The sequence below is a fragment of the Leptodactylus fuscus genome, chromosome 2 (genome assembly GCF_031893055.1).
Source record: "Leptodactylus fuscus isolate aLepFus1 chromosome 2, aLepFus1.hap2, whole genome shotgun sequence".
Lineage (NCBI taxonomy): Eukaryota > Metazoa > Chordata > Amphibia > Anura > Leptodactylidae > Leptodactylus > Leptodactylus fuscus.
In genome coordinates this window covers 230,128,411-230,150,323 of record NC_134266.1, presented here as the reverse complement: position 1 = coordinate 230,150,323, position 21,913 = coordinate 230,128,411, and the positions used below count along the sequence as shown (strand labels likewise).

General features: G+C 41.8%; 1 protein-coding gene across 1 annotated transcript in view; it reads right to left on the bottom strand.

The window, feature by feature from the left end:
* Positions 1-18,667, bottom strand: part of ZNF740 (zinc finger protein 740) — a 29,257-nt gene extending 10,590 nt beyond the window's left edge. The window contains exons 1-7 of the mRNA XM_075265849.1: positions 18,613-18,667; positions 12,087-12,189; positions 10,099-10,275; positions 9,589-9,672; positions 8,239-8,362; positions 7,144-7,262; positions 5,796-5,872 (exon numbers count right to left, since the gene is read on the bottom strand). Coding sequence (XP_075121950.1) covers positions 5,796-5,872; positions 7,144-7,262; positions 8,239-8,362; positions 9,589-9,672; positions 10,099-10,275; positions 12,087-12,110 — 605 coding nt within the window. The 5' untranslated portion in view covers positions 12,111-12,189; positions 18,613-18,667. The remainder of the gene's footprint in view (positions 1-5,795; positions 5,873-7,143; positions 7,263-8,238; positions 8,363-9,588; positions 9,673-10,098; positions 10,276-12,086; positions 12,190-18,612) is intronic.
* Between the last annotated feature and the right edge of the window lie 3,246 nt (positions 18,668-21,913).

The window sequence follows — 21,913 nt, the reverse complement described above, 5'->3', positions numbered from 1 at the left end:
TGATTAAGTATTAGGTGAACTTCACGAGGTTCGTCCAGACCAAGCATAAAATTGCTTAGGCTGTGTTCAGACGGGGTTTTTTGGTCAGGATTTCCGCCCATCGAAATCAATGGGAGCTGGCCATTTATTTTTTTTGCGAGTGGTCTGTTACGGCTCCCAGAAAAAAAAAAAGCGACCTGCTCATTCTTCAGGCGGATGCCACAGCCAGTTCAGCCTCGGATGTCCGCCTGAAGACATTCCCGACTAGGCCCATTCATTTGGGCCTAATCCGGAGCGGAGTGCCGCGCACCGGCATCCAGTCGCAGCTACCAATTTTTTGGTCCAGAATCTGAGGCGGCCTCTGCCTCAAATTCCAGACCAAAAACCTGTCTGAACCCGGCCGTATACTCCGGGTTCTCTTTAGACCCCAGAGTATAATAACAGAAGGGCCAGGAAAGTGAAGAAACATAAAAAAACAAGTGTTATTTACCTCTTCTGTGCTCCGGAGCGAATCCCTGCGGTCTTCTACACTTCTGGCCGTTGGCGTCATGTGGCACTATGATACATAGACGCGGGCATCGCAGCACCTCGTGACCTCAGTCAGAAGTATCGAAGACAGGGAGTCCCTCCGGGCTGAAGTTCGGTTTTGGTTATTTTTCAATTAATCGTCCAACCCTAGTCTCAGCAGTCATGTGGGTGCGCTGACATCATGATGCTTTGACAGAGTGTGACGTTACACAGGGACCAGAGGAGGACGCCAGGGGATTGTTGGATGCAGACTGCTGTTCAGAGGAGATCTCAGATGTTCCTGTTTGTTTTTTTGTTTTTGTTTTTTTTTGGGGGGGGAGGGGGGGTGTTAACATTAGAGCCTATATATCTGGTGATGAATACATTTGTCAGACGGCTCTTTCTAAATTGAGTAGTCAAGTGGGCAGAGCTATTCAATAATAGAAAGCTTGGTCTGTATCAGTGTACAGAGAAATAGCTGTCAGCCCCCTGAGTAGGACCGCCCACTGGACTCATCAGCTTAAAGTGCCCAAAGATTTAGAAAGATATAAGATATACTAAATCTTTCCCACTAAACTATATGTCAATCTGCTATTTTTATATATATTGGTAATTCATTTATAGTTCTGCCACTGTGTTTTAAGCATTATGTACGTAGATAAAATAAAAACACAGCTGAAACAGAATATGTATAAAAAAATCACAAGTTTATTTAAATATTCTACACACACTGGTAATAGGGAAAAGGATACAACAGACTGTACAGTGTTATAAAACTACACTTATTCAGGAAAAAAGTTTACTATTCTAATGTTAAAACCAATATATATATATATATATATATATAAAAAAAAATGAAAAAAAAAAATTCTTCAAATTTAAACTAAACCCACTAACAATGGAACCGTCTACATAGTCTATGTAAAGAGCAAAGGTGAGCGGCGGCAACTTTACATTAAAGCTAATCATCATTTGGCTGGGTAGTGCCATATACAGAAACATTATGAAATTATTTCTGACCGTGCAAAAAGTACATTATATTCTATATAAAATCAACTAATATTTATTGGGCTAGATGAGAAACAAAGGAAATCGACAGCTATTAAGCAGCGTTCACACATAACATATTTGTTGTGAAATATTGGTTGCAAATGCCGCAGTTAAATTCCCCCCCCCCCCAATTTTTTTTTTTAGAGAATAATGCAAGTGAATAGGTTTTTCTAAAACTCACTCAGAAAATATATATCTCTCTCTATATATATATCTTCTGCAGATTCTAAGCATGCGTTTTCTAATTTGCAGCATGCCCTATATATTGCAGATATCTGTTGGAAATTTCATGCAATGCAATGGGTTAAAAATCGCAGAGGATATTTTTTAACCATTTAAAACCAGATACTGATGTTTTTAAAGTTTCTATTTTCTATACAAGTTTATGTTGCCAGCCATCTGGCCCAATCTGCCATTAACAGCATGTAGGGATATGCTATACAGCAGACACATGGACAATAGGAACCTGTAGTCTGGACATGATTCATTGACTTGTGGGCTTAAAGGGGAAGGGGGGGACAGGAAAAGAATGATGCTCATCTATTTTGACAGGGGGATGTACTTACTAGCTACTTTGTAATTAAAAGAGGACTGCTGAGAAGTGATCTCAACAGAACAGGAAGGGTCAGTCTTCTATAAGGCTTAGTAGTTACTGTGAAAACCGCACAATTTCAGAATTTTTGTTTATATAGATAGTAACAAAAAAAAAATTACTAAAAACATAGGTTTAACATAAAAACCTTGATTTAAACAATACGTAATCTCTGATCACACACGTCCTTTAAAAAAGGCTTCTGGTGAAGAGGCAACATCACTCACCTGAACACTGCAGTGTCTTCAAACAGCTAATCAGTAGGTGTCTGATGACCAATTTTAAGGATAGGTCATCAATCTTAAAATAATGGAAAATCCCTTTAAAAGGGCTTGTTCACACAGAGCTTTTTGGCAGCGGATTTTGACGCGGAATCCGCCTTAAAATCAGCTACCAAAAAAGGGCTCCCATTGACTTCAATGGGAGCCGCTCACTTCTTTTTTCCACTAGCTAGCAGCGGAAAAAAGAACCGACATGCCTATTCTTCCGGCACATTCCGCGGCCAATTCCCTCCCGATCAGGCCCATTCATTCGGGCCTAATCGGGAGTGGAATGCCACGATGAGATGCCGGTGCATCAGCATACCACGCGGCTAGCCGTGACAGAATGGTCACACATGGAATCCATTTTCCGCCGTGTGAACATACCCTAAGTCTGCTAGTGCAGTGTATTTTGCAGACTGTGTGAACACAGCGTAAAGATTGTTCACACGCAGTCAGAAGATCCCGCAGTTATTGGCAGAATCTGCTGACAATATGGAGTAAGTATGAGCATGGCACATAATATCAAAACTCCAAATTTAGGGCAAAAAACTTGACCATGTTGTTCAACTTCAGGAATTTTTCTGTTTGACCAAATTCTGCCCCTGCCAGGCGGTAATTTTACACACCATGTCACTTCAATGGGGGTTATCAGGCAGAATTCACCCGATACTTTATTTTTCTGTATGTTGAAATCAATGGAGGCAGATTTCAGTCAGAATTTGGATACGATTTTGAGGCTATATCAGTCACAAATTCCACCTTGTCAACAACCCTTACTCTCCCATAATACTTAGACATCTCTAAGGGACAGGATTACTATTACACAACATCCATGATAGTTAGCAGGGCTCATAAAAGCATCCTAGAAAAACTACAAGGCCAGGCTGATCTGAACATCTATATCATACTGTATACCAGTGGTTTGTAACGTCTAATGAAATGTTTTAAAGGGATTCTACCAATAAATCTTTTTTTTGTGCTTTAGACGTCGGAATAGCCTTTAGAAAGGCTATTCGTCTCTTACCTTTAGACGTGGTTTACTTAGAAATAACGGTTTTAACCAGTACGCAAATGAGTTCTCTGCAGCAATGGGGGCGGGGCGTACTGTGCAGGCATCGGAGGTTGGACTGAGACGGAAGACAGAAAAGGCATGATTGCAGCTGAAGATGGAGGCGTCGCTGGACTGAGCTCTCTGGCAGCAGTGAGGACGCCACCATCACCTTTTGAGCGCTGGGGCCCGCTGCCCATTGCTGCGGAGAACTCATTTGCATACCGGTTAAAACCGGTATTTCTAAGAAACGGCGCCGCGGAGACCACGCCTTTAAAGGTAAGAGACGAATAGCGTTTCTAAAGGCTATTTCAACGTCTAAAGCACAAAAAAAAGCGATTTAGTGGTAGAATCCTTTTAAAGTATAAAAAGACACCCAAGGTTTTAGAGTGCTACATACTAGAAAAGAAAAAAGCTACCAAACATTCTGTAGTATCACTATAGGATATAAAAAAAAACTGGACACATCGAACTAAGGCCTCATTCACACTTGCATATTTTACATTAGTACTTGCATGCCAAAATTAGGAGCGGGCCCAAAACATGGATGAAGTATAAATTTCTCAATTATTGTTTTTCTTCTGTATTTGTCTGACTTCTGCTTTTGGGCTTAGGCCCGGTTCACATCGGCACAGGGGTTTCCGTTCGGGAAGTCCGCTAGGGGACCCCCCTGAATAGAAACCTAATCCGCATAAAAAAAGCGGTTACCTTAGGAAACCTGCGGACTCCATAGGCTATAATGGGGTCCATGTGGTTTCCGTGCAAATAATGTGGAGAGGGGAACAGAATGGCCTGAACGCAGATGTGAACCAGGCCTCACAAATAGTCCCCCAAAACACGAAAGTGTGAAAATGGTGTAAACTAAATATTACCTGGGCACAAACACAATACTGATGTCTGCTTGAGGTTACATCCATGTTACCTTTTCATTCTTTAGTGTGTGTTCACATTTCATTTTGTACAGCAGATTTCTCCATTAGTTTCAGTATTTTTGACAATAATAATCTTTTTGTCAAAAATACTGGAACGCCAATAGGACCCTGACAGGCCCCATCTTTTAGGAGTGGTTGGGATCTGAGGTAAAACTGATCTGTTATGAATGGAAGTCATGATGCTAGTGTGAACAGAGACAATAAATCAATAAAGCAGCCGCATCTCCTGAAAGCGAGACGCGAGACCGTACCCCCTCCCGAGCGCTAAACATTAACCAGAACGATAAGCTACAGGGGAATTATGTGTGGAAGGACTTTGTAGGCCTTGGGGGGTTGTACAATATCTGATGGTATTTTAGATGGTAACCCAAACCCATCTGTCTAACCCACTATAACAGAATAAAAAAGACTATTTTAAGAAGTGTCCCGACATTGAGAGTGTCTATGTTGCCCTTAGCAATGAGAGACTGGCTTCCATTTTTAAAGAAAAAAACAAAACATGGCTTCAGTCATTCATGGGGCTATAGGCGACAGTGCCAATGACAATGGCAACTTTAGGCTCAGTCACAATCTCATAGAAACAGCATGGGAGCTCTGTACCCTAAAAGTTATACCCCTTTCAACAAGTTACAGGTCATGTTTCCTTTACAATTTGACCCTCCTAATGCTACAAAAAAACCCCAAAAAAACAAACACACTTTCTGAAATATTCAGACTATAAAATATAACAAGAGAAACTATTAAGATTTTACCTGTAGCTTTAAAACATTAGTAAAAATATAGTAAATTTACAGAATAAAACTGCTGTGGTATAATGACATACGAGGGTTAATAATGGCTGAAATGTAAGGGGACACTAAAGACATACCATGTTATAAAGCATCTTTTTGTTAATAAAATAGGTGTGTTCTCATTGCTACAAGATGAAGGCAACAAACACTATTCATACAAACATTTCATCGACTTTTTACACCCTGTACAATGATAGAAAAATCAGACAGGCAGGACACCGATGTTTTCTAGGCTACACATAGAAACCCCAGTCTGTCACTGAAAACATTTGCTATTCGCAATTTTACCGAAAAGTGTATAGGTAAGCAGGGGTGCTCTGAAAGAGTCGCTCTACATAGATATAGATTTATATATACACACACATTTATATATCTTATGAACCATTCATCTGAACCCAGAAGACCTCAGTGTGCACAGTTCGGAACTGGAAGTGGTTGGTTTTATATATATGTACATATAAAAAAATTCATCCCGTTTTACCAGTCCTGTGCCGTCTGGTACACTTTTTTTTTTTTTTTTCAGATGCTGAAATAAAACAGGACTGAGAATATTTATGTCCTGAGTAAAAAAAAAAATTCTGAACGCAGAGATTACAGGACTTCCCATACACATTCATAAGCTACAACACATACTCTGTTTCGGAAATTTTGGTGTGGCAGCCTTGGCACATCCTCTTATGTTTCAGAAGTCTGTCTGTCCGTGAAAAAGCCTATAAAGAAAACAAAAACAAATTATAGCATCAGTTAGAAAGGACCCCCCAATAACTATTTAAGGGGGCAATCCTTAGGATAGGATATCAATATTAAACTGGTAGCACCAAGTATTTTTAGCTGTTTGATGGTACTGTGACAGGTGTGCAGGTTCATCTTCTTCAATTTTTCTATCCACTTACCGTCAACTTAGTGCTCGTAGTGTGGTGTCAGCTCACTTGAACCAGACAAACTTGCAATACCCTGAACCACCACTACAATAAGTATAGCATTCAAGACCAAAGCAAATAACAAAGAGACCATAACCTCATCAACTGATCAGAAGAGGTTTCACAATCAGGACTCCCACCAACTGGATATTGATGGCCTAGCCTAAGAGAAGACCATTAATACGCTGATCCCAAAAATCCTTTTAGGCTAAGGCCCCACATTGTGGAAAAGCGGCTTTTTTTGTTGCAGATTTTGCTGCAGTCTTTTGAGCCAAGGCCCGAAGTAGATTGAGCAGAAAGGAGAAGTATAAATGATTCCTACATATTTTCCATTTTGGTTTCCGCTGTGTGAACATACCCTAAGCCTTAACATTACTATGAAGTAAGGGAGTACTTTACAGGTAGCAAGTGTTCTTCCATTCAAGCTCAAGATGTAGCACAAGACATTGCTCTACAAAAGGGGTCAGCAACCTTTTGGCACTCCAGCTGTTGCAAAACTACAACATTCGTCTACTCTTGGAACTCCCATAGAAGGGAATTAAGCATACTGGGAGATGTAGTTTACCAAAGGTTTCGGACTCCTGTGTTTTTCCTCAACAGATTGCTTTGCAGGCCAAAGAGCTAAAAACATAAGTCACATGCCAACGTATATTAGAGAAATAATAATCAATGTAAGTCTACAAATCTGTTACTTAAAGTGTACCTCAATTTATGATCTCAGATTAGACACAGACAGATGCTATTACATGCGAAAATGGTAAAGAACAGAGAGTATTGTGTGCATGACGTTATATTCAGCCCCAAGCACTTACATCCGGTAATAAGTGAGGTACATAAGCGAGTTCAGTCTACTTAAATTATAATTTGATAATCAGAATACAGGCCATGTTTTATTGATCTGGCACACATGACTAAACTGTGAATTACATCATAAAATAATTTAATCTACTTAATCCTAACATCTAAAACTATACTGTATAGAGGAGTAGACCATCCATGTATTTTTCCGCCCAATAGGCAAGTTAGTGAACAGAACACAGACTCAGAGCGACAGAAAATACCTGCTGACATCGCTCACACTGATAGGGTTTCTCTCCGCTGTGAACTCGTTTGTGTCTGTCCAGATGATATTTCTGAATGAACTTCATGTCACACATGTCACATTCATAAGGTCGCTCTCCTGAGGAGAAAAAAGGAGTCACCAAATACTTCATTTAAACTGGCATAAAGCATTTCTTTACAGCTGCAAAGTTAAACTAATATGGGAACTAGAAATATAAGACAAACAAGATGAACGTCTGTATAACTAAGATATTCACTGAGTGTCACCAAGTATATGAAACACCCCGAGTAGCAGAAAAAATACACTAAAACTGTGGAGATGAATCTGAAAATTGTTCCTGTGTTCACTAGGGTGTTATGGTGCCGATAGTTAGCCACCAAATAGACAAGGGGGTTTGCTAAGGGCTCGTTCACATCTGCGCCCAGGTGTCCGTACTGCAGGTTTCTGTTTCCTGCATAAAACAGAGGCAGGAGACGGAAACCTGCAGGACTCTTTCCTACCCATTCATTTGAATGGGTGAGAAAGATGTCCGGCCGTGAGCGGCGGTGAGCGTTTTGCGCTCTCCGCCGCGAAACCGGGTTTTTTAATCCGGACACAGAGTCGGACATGCAGTACTCTGTGTCCGGATTAAAAAATCCGGTTTCGCGACGGAGAGCATAAAACGCTCACCGCCGCACCCGGTCTGTGCTTTCCGTCTTCTGGCATGCAGAAGACGGAAAGCACAGAACGGAGAGTAGAACGCAGGTGTGAACCTAGCGTAACTGGGGTGACCCTTATAGTTTGTGACATTTTTAATGGATTTATTAAAGGTTAGATTTTAGATACAATGATGCCATCACATTCAGTCAAGTCAAGCTGGCCGTGCACGTTAGATGACTGGACAAGTACTACGCCTGAGTCCCCACCCATACACTTAGAAGGTTGGCTTATCTACATAGAGACCAAAAAGACGCTAAAATTCAACGTGCCTGATCCTACTTCTTCCTTACATCTACAAATGTCAATCAGAATGTACAATGTGATGTACTCACAGGTTTATACAGTCCAAACACATGTCTGAAGAGAGTCCATCCTAAATATATCATCTTCTTACCTGTGTGGATGTACAAATGTCTCTTAAGGTGGTAGCTACTTCTGAAGGCCCCATAACAATGCTCACAGATAAAATTTTTGGGAATATTCAGTGAATATGGATTGTTCTCCTCTGTCAAATCCACCTGCAACATAAGTACAATTATCTAAATAATAGCAACGGAGAAGAATTCACAGGTATTAAAAAGCAGTTTTGTGGAAAATGTAGATTTTTTTTTCCCTTTAAAAACCCCCCAAAACAACAATAAATGAAGGTCCTGGAGCATCTACTGTAAGTAGTAAAAGTGGTATTTCCATCTCAGACATTTATGGCATATACCTTGTGGGTACCTAGTACGTATCTAGGAAGGAGGAGTTGTCCGGGATTAATATAAATCCCTACACACATCTAAACACCCTCCCCCGCCGCCTATTTCTAAATGACACAATTAATCAAGAATGTACAGTTACCCATATCCCTGAGGAGGTTATGTTATCGCCCCAGGGACATTTTCTGATTATCCAGGGACGATCCTTTTCCAGAAATGGAACGTCACTACTACCCCCACCATCCACCTCATCATACTTACCTATTATCTTCCTGTCTAGGCTTCCTTCTGCGGGGAATGGCTCCTCCTCCTTCTTTGACACCAGCCTGCATGTGCACAAAAAAGTTGCTCCTGTCTTTGCGCTGAAACCAACACTCCATCTCTATTATGTAAGCGTTAGAGCCTACACAATAAAGATGTAAGTGAAGGCTACAGCACAGTGCCGGGACTGGAGTGCACAGACAGTCACAGAAGAGGAGCAGCCGTTCCCTGCAGAAGGAATCCTGGACAGGAAGAAGACAGGTAAGTATAATAGGTTACGGGGGTGGACTGAGTAAGTTGGGAAGGGCTAGCAGTGGGCAGAATAGTTAGGGAGACAGGGGGGAGATGCTTGAGAGGAATGGGTGGGAGATAGTGTGTGAGGCTACAACTACCAGAATGCATTATGCCACATCATGTGACTGCTGTGATGAAGCGGTGACTGACTGTGACTGTGGCTCTTTCCATTTAACTTCTATAGCCATCTCTCCATACAATGCAGTTGAAACCTTGGAGTCTTTAAACCTTGGTCTCAAGTTAGGAGAAGGTTGAAGAGAGAGGACTCAGGTCTATAATATAAAAGACTAAAATTTTGCATGACAATTCAGTGACCATCTAAATCATTGTAAATAGACATATTTGCAATTCTAGAGCTTAACAACCAGTATAAGACAGATCAATATTTTCATGAAGTAGAACAAGTCAAGGATTTATATTCATTGGGGATCTTATTTGTATATTAGATATAAAAATTCTTTACATCCCCAACGTAAACAGTTACATACCTTCTTATGGATCTTACTCTCTTGAGGAATCAATGAGGCTTGATCTCTAGCAAGGATTTGTTTTGTAGTTTCTTTACTCTGTTCCTGGAAAAAGAGGTAGAAAAATTTCCATATCACAGGAGTGGTAAAAATATATTGTACCCATGTATAGGGTTCACAAGCTACACTCCTTATCAGTATGTATTTGGAGTGTGGGAGCAAACCCACTAAGAGTACGCTCCCAGTATAGGTGCATATATGTGACCCAAGGGGGCAACACGTTGGATCAGTGGATAGCAATTGCAGCGCTGGAGTCCTGGGTTTAAATCCTGTCAGGAAAAACTCCTGCAACGAGTTTGTATGTTCTCCCCATGTTTGCATGGTTTTCCTCCCATACTCCAAAGACATATTGATAAGGAAAAATGTACATTGTGAATCCTATATGGAGATCACAATCAACCCGAGAACAAATGAAAAACAATTCTAAACCCCAAATCATTATTGTTAAATAAGTACAGTAATAAATCATACCGGCATATCCTCTGTGTCCGATATTTCTGTTATCTCTTCCACATCATCATCGTCATCTTCTCCTTCATCACTTCCTACTGTACGTGACAGACTGGCACTCAGCATCCCCAACTTTTTTCCTGCTGCTGAATGCAGGAGACTCAATCCGGATATTCCCTCACAACCAAGCAGACGACGCTGGACAAGAAAAAAAATTTACCATCAGTGAAAGCATGTACGGCGGTTTCTGTAAGTTCCGCCGATATGGGGAGAAGTTGTGCACAATCATTAGCAGCATTACATTAGTTCATCTCAACCTTTATGCTGCTTAGTCCTTGCGACAGATGAAGGAGACATCGCATGGCCTGGGAAGGGGTACTCAGGGCCAAGGATAAGGTTATCAATATAAAAATATTGGAAAAGCCCTTTCAGGCTAAGGCCCCAGGTAGCGAAACGCAGTCAAAAAGCACTGGAAATGCATTACTTTTTTTGCCGCAATACTTTTCACAGAAAGTCCACAGAGTTTACCCTCTGTGAACTTTCTGCTTCCATTAGACCTATTCGGAAACCTCCAGCGTTTCCATAGGTACAACTGACAGGCTGCGAATTGCAAAAACGTAAGCATTTTTGAAATCGTGGAATTTTCACTGCGGATTATTTTCTGCAATGTGTGGATGGGATTAACCAGAATCCACATCCACTTTGCAATGACTGTAAAACACTGTGGCATTTACATTACATTAGGAAGAAAAAATTACAAAGACATATTACCAAGTACTATTACGTGGTTATAAGCTGGAAAATAAAAGTATGATCCAAGCTTTACTGATTTTCTTAAGCCACACACTTTGCATCAATGCACATATTTTATTCAGTCACTTGCAGCCAGTGATTTTTGAGGGTTAGATGAGTTGTGGACATGCACAGCGCCTCTGTTTAGTAAACCATAATTGTAAGGCAGGGTTCACACTAATGTCTGTGTCCGACAGCTAGTGTCCAATACTAATGTCCGTGCAAAATCTTTTGCGGACATTAGCATCGGACACTAGCTGTGTCCGTTACATTTTGCATTATTTTAAATGGGACATCATGTGCGTTCTTTACTGTCCGTGTCTGTTCTTAAAGGGATTCTACCACTAAAGCAACATTTTTTCTAATTAACACGTCGGAATAGCCTTAAGAAAGGCTATTCGTCTCTTACCTTTATACGTGGTCTCCGCTGCGCCGTTCCTTAGAAATACCGGTTTTAAATGGGATGCAATGAGTTCTCCGCAGCAATGAGGGCGGGTCCCAGCGCTCAAACGGCGATGGGAGCGTCCCCACTGCTGCCCGAGAGCTCACTCCAGCGCCGAATCCATCTTCAGCTGCAACCCCGCCTCTTCTGTCTTCGCTCTCGGTCCAACTTCCGACGCCTGCGCAGTACGCTCCTGTATTGAACTACAAAAGCAAGAGCAACCTCCCAAAAATGGCCGCCAGGAGCGTACTGCGCAGGCGTCGGAAGTTGGACCAACAGAAGAAGACAGAAGAGGCGGGGTTGCAGCTTAAGACGGAGGCGGCGCTGGAGTGAGCTATCGGGCAGCAGTGGGGACGCTCCCATCGCCGTTTGAGCGCTGGGACCCGCACTCATTGCTGCGGAGAACTCATCTGCATCCCATTTAAAACCGGTATTTCTAAGGAACGGCGCAGCGGAGACCACGTATAAAGGTAAGAGACGAATAGCCTTTCTTAAGGCTATTCCGATGTGGTAATTAGAAAAAAATGTTGCTTTAGTGGTAGAATCTCTTTAAAAACAGACACGGACAGTAAAGAACGCACATGATGTCCCATTTAAAATAATGCAAAATGTAACGGGCACAGCTAGTGTCCGATGCTAATGTCCGCAAAAGATTTTGCACGGACATTAGTATCGGACACTAGCTGTCAGACACCGACGCTAGTGTGTACACCCCCTAAGCAAACACAATGTACAGCCATCTCCTGAAATACATCAAAATAAAGCAAGCACTAACTGGACTTCTCTGTAAATGAGCCATCTCGAGCAACTTGTCAATGTTCTGAGCAGGATGTCGTCTTTCGCCTGGAGTCTCTCACCGCGACAAGTTCATAACACTTCTGAAATGAAGAATGAAGATAATAAGTACATCTAAGAAAATCAGCAAAAATACCAATTATTTATTATACACCATTCATTTATATGGTACTACAGGGTAGGCAAACAGTCCCGATAGTCACCTTAATATTAACTTTAGCGCTAACAATTTAAAGCAATGACATAGAATAGGTAGGATTCTCTCAGACTTAAATAGATTTGATTCTTTAAGGCTCTGTTCATACTTGTAGAATTAACCCCATGAGATCAAGCCACAATCTGCATCCCATGCGTGTAAATGAGGTTTCCACAAAAACTGATGTAGATATTTCTCTGTTAAGTGGGAAAAAAACAGTAGCACCTAAAGTATCAATGATAATGGGGATTATTATTATTTATTTTGCTTACTTGTATAGCGCCATCATATTCCGCAGCTTTACAGACATTGTCAGTCACTGTCCCATATAGGGCTCACAATCTACATTCCCTATGAATATGTCTTAAGAGAGTAGGAGGAATCCGGAGCGCCAAGTTGAAACCCACACAAACAAGGAGAACAAACAGACTCCTTGCAGATGTTGCCCTTTAAGGATTTGAACCCAGTGCTAATCACAAAGGGTCTGTTCACACAGCGTTTTTTGCAGGCTGATATTGATGCGAATTCGCCTAAAAAAAGGCTCATTTTAATTCAAGGCTCCCATTCAACTTTCTTCCTGTGGATTCCACGGCCGAGTCGTCTGCGGCATGAGACTCACTCCCAATTAGGCCCAGTCGGGATGCCGTGATGGGATACTGATGCACTGCATCGGCATCCCGTCGCGACTAGCCGAGCGGAGACCTCACACGGCAAAAAAGGTTTCCGCCGTGTGAAAGGGCCCTAAGAACTGTTGTGCAGATGGGCTGTACACAAAGCAGCAGAAATCCAAGGGTCAGCCTCAGAATTTAACAACAAATTGCAAGCAATCCCAGTGACTTCTTGCAGAAAAACTCCTAAAAATGTCCCTTTATTGCTGATTTTGATTTTAAGACTCATTTTAACTCTCCCTTACCCCGCTTTAGCCAGCGCTCATAACTTTCTAAACATTTCTTCAATGTAGCTTTATGTAACTTTGCATTATTTTGATTTTATAGGTCACTATAGACATAACGATACCAATTATGTGTATTCATTTATTTTTTTGCATTCACAAGAAAAACTATTTTTACTTTTTTCTATAAAACCACTTAAATGCCGTTTTCATCGCTGTCTGCAGGGGTTAAACAGCCAGGCTATGGAGGAAACAAAATGCCAAACAAGGCACAAATTCACTCAAAAAAAAAAAAAAAAAAAAAAAGACCCTAATATATGACCATGAGAGAGCAAGTATGCTCTGTGATTGGTGGGGGGCTCGGACTCCTATTTTTCCACAGCCTGAATCTGGCTCCTTCACAGCCATAGTCATACAGAGGCTCCAAAGCACTTCTAATTCAGAAAAACCCCCATAATGATTACATTTCTATGAAAAAATATGTAACATGTTATGTATCTAGTTGTACAATATTGATAAATGTATCATTTCACATATATAATAATCTTTTTATTTTATTCTTATATGTAGATTGTGAGCCCCATATAGAGCTCACAATGTACATTTTCCCTATCATTATGTCTTTGGAATATGGGATGGAAATCCATGCAAACATGGGGAGAACATACAAACTCCTTGCAGATGTTTTTTTTTGTCCTTGGCGGGATTTGAACACCAGGACTCCAGCGCTGCAGTGCTAACCACTGAGTCACCGTGTGGCCCCCTATAATAATCTTTTTATTTTAAAAGTGGAGTCAGTAACTTTTCTCCAAACTCTGACTCCACACAAAACTGTTCTGGATTCCAACTCCACAACTCTGAGAGAATTCACCATCTAATATGTATGGCCAGCTTTACTGAGTATGACCTCGGGACAGGTTTCAGTTCTGGGTGGCATTTAAGCAAACAAAGAATCCCCTTTGCCCCATATGATTAATGGCAGGTCGGGTCACTCTTTGCCCTCCAGCATTATCTATATGTACTTTATGATAAGGAAAGACAATTTTAATCAATAAAGACAAAACAGCTCAGAGGACTCAATTACCAACAGTACTGTGCAAAAGTTTTAAGCAGATGTGGAAAATACTATAATGAATGCTTTCATCCATAGAAGTGTTAATACTTTCATTTTAAACAAAATGAAACGAGCAAACAATAGAGAAATCTAAGGCTAGGTTCACATCTGTACTCAGGGTGTCCGTTCTGGTGGTGGTGGTGGGGGGGGTTTGCCTGCTTGGGAATCCCCTGAATGGAAACCTACTCAGCTTATATAAGAGGTTACCTGCAGACCCCATACACTATAATGGGTTCTGCATTGTTTTCAGCCGACCAAAATATAAGTGATTCTCTACAATTTTACTGAATAAAAATTACTAAAACTCTTAGATTATATTTGGATAGGTGACTTATTTTAATTTAGAATCCACCAGTGCCATATGGATCCCCCATACAGTGCCAGATACTGCAGCAGCTTTCTATTTCCAGGCCTTACTTCCAATTGCTACGCTGCCTTGAAAACATGAAGGATGAAGGTTATGCGCTCCCAACACCATGGACTCTGCAGAAAAACAGAGTCTAGTCCTCAGAAGCAGCACAACATGGAGGACGAGGACCACTCGCACTCCCCACAATATATAACTCCATACACACAGCTTCTCTGATAGTATGATATAAAAAAGGGGGGTGGTTTTTGTTCTAGTACAATGGCTGTGGTATACCTAAATACCGATAGTCTCTCATTTTTTGACTAGTGCTGCTGTCTATTAAACAGACCAGGTACAGGACCTGCCAGTGTCAGCTTTGGCACAAACTGCCCTGATACTGATGTCACCAAGTCCACAGGTCCTTCACCAGATAATGCAGGCTGAAAGCAGAGGCGTGATGGACTAGTACGGGGTGTAGTAGGCTGTTTTCCTATCTCCCCTATGCTGCTGAAGTGGCAAAGAGCAGATTGTACCTGCCATTAAGAGGGGAAGATTAGGTGAATTCTTCTACCCCTGATGGTGTACTGAGGTGCCGGTAATCTGTGTTGCACAGCAGTATTTCTTCAGCTCTGCTAGTGTGAGATGGTATATGTAATATATGTGCTGCACTCTGGTGCCTTGTATGGTCGCAAAAGTATTTTGTGCTGTTCTGATTCATCTCTGCAGAATTTTCGGCTGGAGACTGCTATTTGGTGCTGATACAGGTATTATGTGTGCTTATATTGTAGTATTTGGTGCTGATAAAGGTATTGTGTGTGCTTATACTGTAGTATTTAGTGCTGATACAGGTATTATGTGTGTTGTACTGTAGTATTTGGTGCTGATACAGGTATTATGTGTGTTGTACTATAGTATTTGGTGCTGATACAGGTATTATGTGTGTTGTACTGTAGTATTTGGTGCTGATACAGGTATTATGTGTGTTGTACTATAGTATTTGGTGCTGATACAGGTATTATGTGTGTTGTACTGTAGTATTTGGTGCTGATACAGGTATTATGTGTGTTGTACTATAGTATTTGGTGCTGATACAGGTATTGTGTGTGCTTATACTGTAGTATTTGGTGCTGATACAGGTATTGTGTGTGCTTATACTGTAGTATTTAGTGCTGATACAGGTATTATGTGTGTTGTACTGTAGTATTTGGTGCTGATACAGGTATTGTGTGTGCTTATACTGTAGTATTTGGTGCTGATACAGGTATTATGTGTGTTGTACTGTAGTATTTGGTGCTGATACAGGTATTGTGTGTGCTCATACTGTAGTATTTGGTGCTGATACAGGTATTGTGTGTGCTCATACTGTAGTATTTGGTGCTGATACAGGTATTGTGTGTGCTTATACTGTAGTATTTAGTGCTGATACAGGTATTATGTGTGTTGTACTGTAGTATTTGGTGCTGATACAGGTATTGTGTGTGCTCATACTGTAGTATTTGGTGCTGATACAAGTATTGTGTGTTGTACTATAGTATTTGGGGCTGATACAGGAATTATGTGTGTTGTACTATAGTATTTGGGGCTGATACAGGTATTATGTGTGTTGTACTGTAGTATTTGGTGCTGATACAGGTATTGTGTGTGCTCATACTGTAGTATTTGGGGCTGATACAAGTATTGTGTGTTGTACTATAGTATTTGGGGCTGATACAGGTATTATGTGTGTTGTACTATAGTATTTGGGGCTGATACAGGTATTATGTGTTTTGTACTATAGTATTTGGGGCTGATACAGGTATTATGTGTTTTGTACTATAGTATTTGGGGCTGATACAGGTATTATGTGTGTTGTACTGTAGTATTTGGTACTGATACGGGTACTGTGTGTGCTTATACTGTAGTATTTGGGGCTGATGCAGTTATTGCACGTGCTTATACTGTAGCATGTGGGGCTAATACTGGTATTGTGTGTGTTGCACTGTAGTATTTGGGGCTAATACAGGTTTTAATGGGTGTTGTACTGTAGTATTTGGAACTGATATGGGTATTATGTGCGCTTATACTGTTGTATTTGAGGTTAATACAGGTATTGTGTGTGCTTATACTGTATTATTACATTTTATTAATAGATTTAGGATCATTTCTGTGAAATCCTGCATTTTTCCACTCTTCCCCTTGCTTCTCTATTGAGAACAGTTTCTGCTTCTCGCTGAATGTTACTGTGTGCAGGAAGTAGAACGAGAGAAAATGAGGGTGGGGGAGGGTCACTTCAAACAGTAATATCTTGGCCATTATAAAACACACAGACTTTGGTGTCATATGAGAGAGGAGATTCTCTTCTTTCATATGATGCTAAGATTTCAGTGCTATACAAATTATTTCCAGAGATATCACTAGTTGAAAACAGTCGAGATTAGGATTTTTATGCCATGTATATTATACAGCTGCATATAAATATTCTAATCCCAACTGTGTTTTCAACCAGTGATATAATTTGTATAGGACTGAAACCTTAGTATCATATGAAAGAAGAGAATCTCCTATTTCATGTGACACCAAAGGCAAGTTTGTACGTTTTATAATGTCCGAGATATGAGATAAAGGTGTTTGTGACCCTCCCCCACCCTCATTTTCTCTATATATTACATAGCCCCCTACTCCCATACATGGGAACATTCAGCGAGAGGCAGAAACAGATCACAATACAGAAGCAAGGGGAAGAATTTAAAAAAATAAAAATAAAAAAATGCAGAATTTCACAAAAAGTATCCAAAATTTGTCAAATTATATAACAAAACTTATGACAAAAACTGCCAAAAAATCAAAAAGGTGTCCAAAAGTTTCATTACGCTTTAAAGGAGCTATGCAGGGTCTTAAACTTACTGTGCTGTATCCGGCAGATGCTTCATCATGGAATTGGGGGTTCTGGCCTGCTTCTGACCCTCAGGTCATGTGATCAGAACCTCCCCCGATGTCACAGGTAATTTATTTGTGCGGGGGTTTGACAATTGTTCCAGTCACATGACCTGGGGGGTGAAACACCGGATCCATGAGACTGCCAAATATGGCAAGGGAAGTTTAAGTCTCTGGACAACCCCTTTAAGATACAAGCAATTGTTCTTGATAATATTATCTAATAATCTGATAATGATAGTCTAAAGAGAAGGTGGAAATTGTATCAGAATTCTGCTGCACTTCATTCAATCTGGAACAAAATGTTCGCGTCCATAAAAACCTTACAATACTGTTGGCCTATCCTCACAGGCCATCGGTATGAGACCAGCAGGGATCTGTCCTGCAACCCTGCTGATCACTATGTACAGTGCTCCAATGTGATGAGGACCGGTCAGATGGAGCCCAAGCTGGCATAATAACCTGTATACGTCAGTAATAAAGCACGATGCAAACATGGTCTAAATTACAATGATGCCAATTGTGGATTACATTATTATTTCTACCTAGCAGAGCCCATGCAGGGTTTCAGATTAGATGTGATGTCATCATGTGATGTCATTTTAGTACATTATGAAAGAAAACCATCAGGCCCTCCATCCCATCTACAGCCAGCAAGACTTCTACTGAGATAAAGGCCAACTTTCTGCACAGGCAGGGGATAATGGCCTCAGTTCAGTAGGGCACAGGGTCTTTGGGGTGGGGGAGCTGGAAGCCCCCACACTGCACATAGTCCCCTGTATACACACTGGAGGTCACATAAAGCCTGTATACACAGAGCAGCCAGTACATGCACACAGGGGCAGCACACAGCACAATAACACGAGTGCTCCCTGCAGTCTATTGTATAGGGATGCACTAAGCAATGGCGTCCCCCGCCCCCCTCACAGACTGCCCGCCACTGCTACCTGCGGCCATGCGACTGTGAGGAAACAGCATGCAGCGGTCACGCATACGGCAGGCGCCGCTTACACGTACAGGATGCTTCCTATTATGTTATTACCTGTCCTGCCGCGGCTTCCACTCTCTATCCCACTTCTCCCGCTGCTCCGGAATCTTTACCCGGTGACTTCCGGTGCAGCAACGCATGCGCGCTGCAGTCCCGCCTGCTCCGAGACGCCATATTATTATAGGCAGTGCCAGTACTGCCCAGTGAGTTACCCAAAAAATAGGATGGAAGATGTAACCAGTGAATAAGAATTGTTCTCTATCCTGTCCTGGGTCGCTAGTAACAATACAGAATGTCATCAGATTGATCCCTTATTTTATAACCTGCTCAGGAAAATAAGAGCTTTGATGTGATTGGTTGGTTTTCTACAGAAGTAGTGGGAGCACCTAATACTGTGAGGGCAGCTGGAGAGGGGCATTAAACTGGGGGAAAATAGAGGGGGACATTATACTGTGGAGGTAGCTGGAGAGGGGCATAAACGGGGCAAATAGAGGGGGACGTTATACTATGGAGGTAGCTGGTGAGGGGCATTAAAGTGGGGGCAAGTAGAGGGGGACATTATACTGTGGAGGTAGCTGGAGTGGGGCATTAAACTGGGGGCAAATAGAGGGGGGCATTATACTGTGGAGGTAGCTGGAGGGGGGCATTAAACTGGGGGCAAATAGACGGGGACATTATACTGTGGGGACAATTGAAGAGGACATTATATTGGGGAGGTAGCTGGTGGGGTACATTATACTGTGGGGGCAACTGGAAGGGGACTTTGTCCTTAGGGGGCATTATAATGACAAGGCATACGATGGCAGGTATTATACTGTGAACAGGCAGATTCAAGTTGGAAGTCGGTGGGGCTAAACTCACCATGCGGTGCATAGAGCACCACACATTATGTTTCTATTTCAGTCCTATGAAAGTTGGGTGGTGTGACAGTTTGGTAAGGGGGTGACTATATAAAAAAAGTTTCCTGTACCCTTTACGAGGGTCACTAGAGTCTGTACAGGGGGAAGAGAGGACACTTAGAGGAGTGATAACAAAAGTTCCTGCTCCCCCTGTGGTCAGTATAGAATGTTACCTTACCCATATAGACAACCCAAACCAGGAAGTATTTTTCATAGACCTACTGTAATACTGCCCCCTATGGAGAAGAATAGAGTTACTGTAACAATACTTCTTATGTACAGAAATATACTATGCTACTGCCACCTGTGGACAAGAATAGAACTACAGTGACCAAAAGACCACATTCTTACACAGACCTCATTTACTTTGACGGATTTATAGATTTCCAGGTTAACCATCTTCTTCGAGAAAACTGCCCCATCTGTCCCCTATCTCCCAACGATCGCTTTTAATTGCAATTTAGGATGGTTCTCATTTGCAGGCTCTGCTTCTTCCCCTCTTTCCCTTTCTGTTGGGGTTCCTCAGGGCTCGGTCCTAGGCCCCCTGCTCTTCTCTCTCTAAACAGCCCGCATTGGACAAACCATCACCAGATTTGGCTTCAGGTACCATCTTTATGCTGATGACACCCAATTATACACATCTTCCCGTGACATCACCAATGTACTAATACAGAACACCAGTGACTGTCTTTTTGCTGTCTCTAATATCATGTCTTTGCTCTATCTGAAACTAAATCTCTCTAAGACTGAACTACTACTGTTTCCACCATCTAATAGATCTGTCCCTGATATATCCATTGCAGTCTCAGGCCTTACTATAACTCCTAGGCAGCAGGCCCGCTGCCTCGGGGTCATGTTTGAAGCAGACCTTTCCTTCACTCCCCATATTGAATCACTTGCACGCTCATGTCATCTCCACCTCAAAAACATCTCCAGAATACGCCCTTTCCTTACCAGAGATACACTAAAGACACTTATTGTCTCTCTGATTCATTCTCGCCTTGACTACTGTAACTCCTTACTAATCGGTCTTCCCCTCACTAAACTCTCCCCTCTACAATCTATTCTGAATGCAGCGGCCAGGCTCATCTATCAGGCTAGACGCTACAGCGATGCCTCTGGTCTGTGGCAGTCGCTACATTGGCTGCCTATTCATTATAGAATAAAATATAAAGTTATCACTCTCATCCACAAGGCTCTCCATAATGCTGCACCTCCCTACATTTCCTCCCACATCTCTGTCTACCGCCCAACCCGTGCTCTCCGCTCACTCAATGACCTAACACTTACATCCTCTATTATCAAAACCTCCCACGCTCATATACAAGACTTCTCCCGAGCTGCACCACTTCTCTGGAATGCTCTACCCCGGACAAACAGATTAACGCCCAATTTCTACAGCTTCAAGTGTAAATTAAAGACACATCTTTTCAGACAGGCCTATCACAATTCTTAATGTAAACCCTTCCATACCTTCATTAGAATCCCCAAAATTTAACCCTCCTCTGTTCTAGCTCCCACATTATCCCACGATATGATGCCATTTCAGGCTAACTTTATATGTCCAAGCACCATCCACATGTTAAAGGACACGATTGGTGACAGCTCAAAGTTTTATGTTTGTGTAAATGACAGTCACCTCTATTACAACATTGTCTGACCACTGTATAAGCAATGCCTCCCTTGCTACCTCTTGTGTCACCCCCTCTACCTCATAGATTGTAAGCTCTTGCAAGCAGGGCCCTCAGTCCCAGTGTGTGAAATGACTTTTCATACACCTATTGGTTTGCTTGACTGAGGCTCTGTCTTCCTAATTACATCATGGAAGATAGACTTACACATTCTCAGTGAGCGCCCTCTATTGGTGTGCATGCCTGAGGCACTGGCTTCCTAATTACATCATGGAAGTCAGATTTGCATATTCTTCCCATGTTCCTTTGCACAGTGGAGCGCTCATGGCTTAATAAGACTCCACACACCTAATTGGTGGTATCTCCCAATGGAGTGACGATAACCCCAGAAGATAGTAGGTAAGAACTTTCTAAATATTTCATTGCATTTGTAGTCATTCTTATATGCAGCAAAATCTACAACCAAAATAGTTGCATTTCTGCAATGTGGGGCCTTAGCCTTACAGGGGTATTCTCACGTCGCATACTCACCAGTCTTCACTGCTGTAAAATCTTCTTTCTTCCTGGTTTCTTGCGTCATTTGGTGGGCGGGGTTTATGCAACCTGCAGTTTAGCCCCGTCCCCAAATTAACATGTAGCCCCGCCCACCGCATAGCGTGATCCTATGGGGCGGCTGAAGGGTCTGTGATGTCATCAAAGGTCCTCAAACAACACTATATGCACAATACTGCCTGTCTCTGCCATAATGAACACAATTGAATTAGCTAGCCTGATAACTGGGAGAACAGAAGAAATGAAAGCAGCTTCTCTCCCCTATCTGATAGC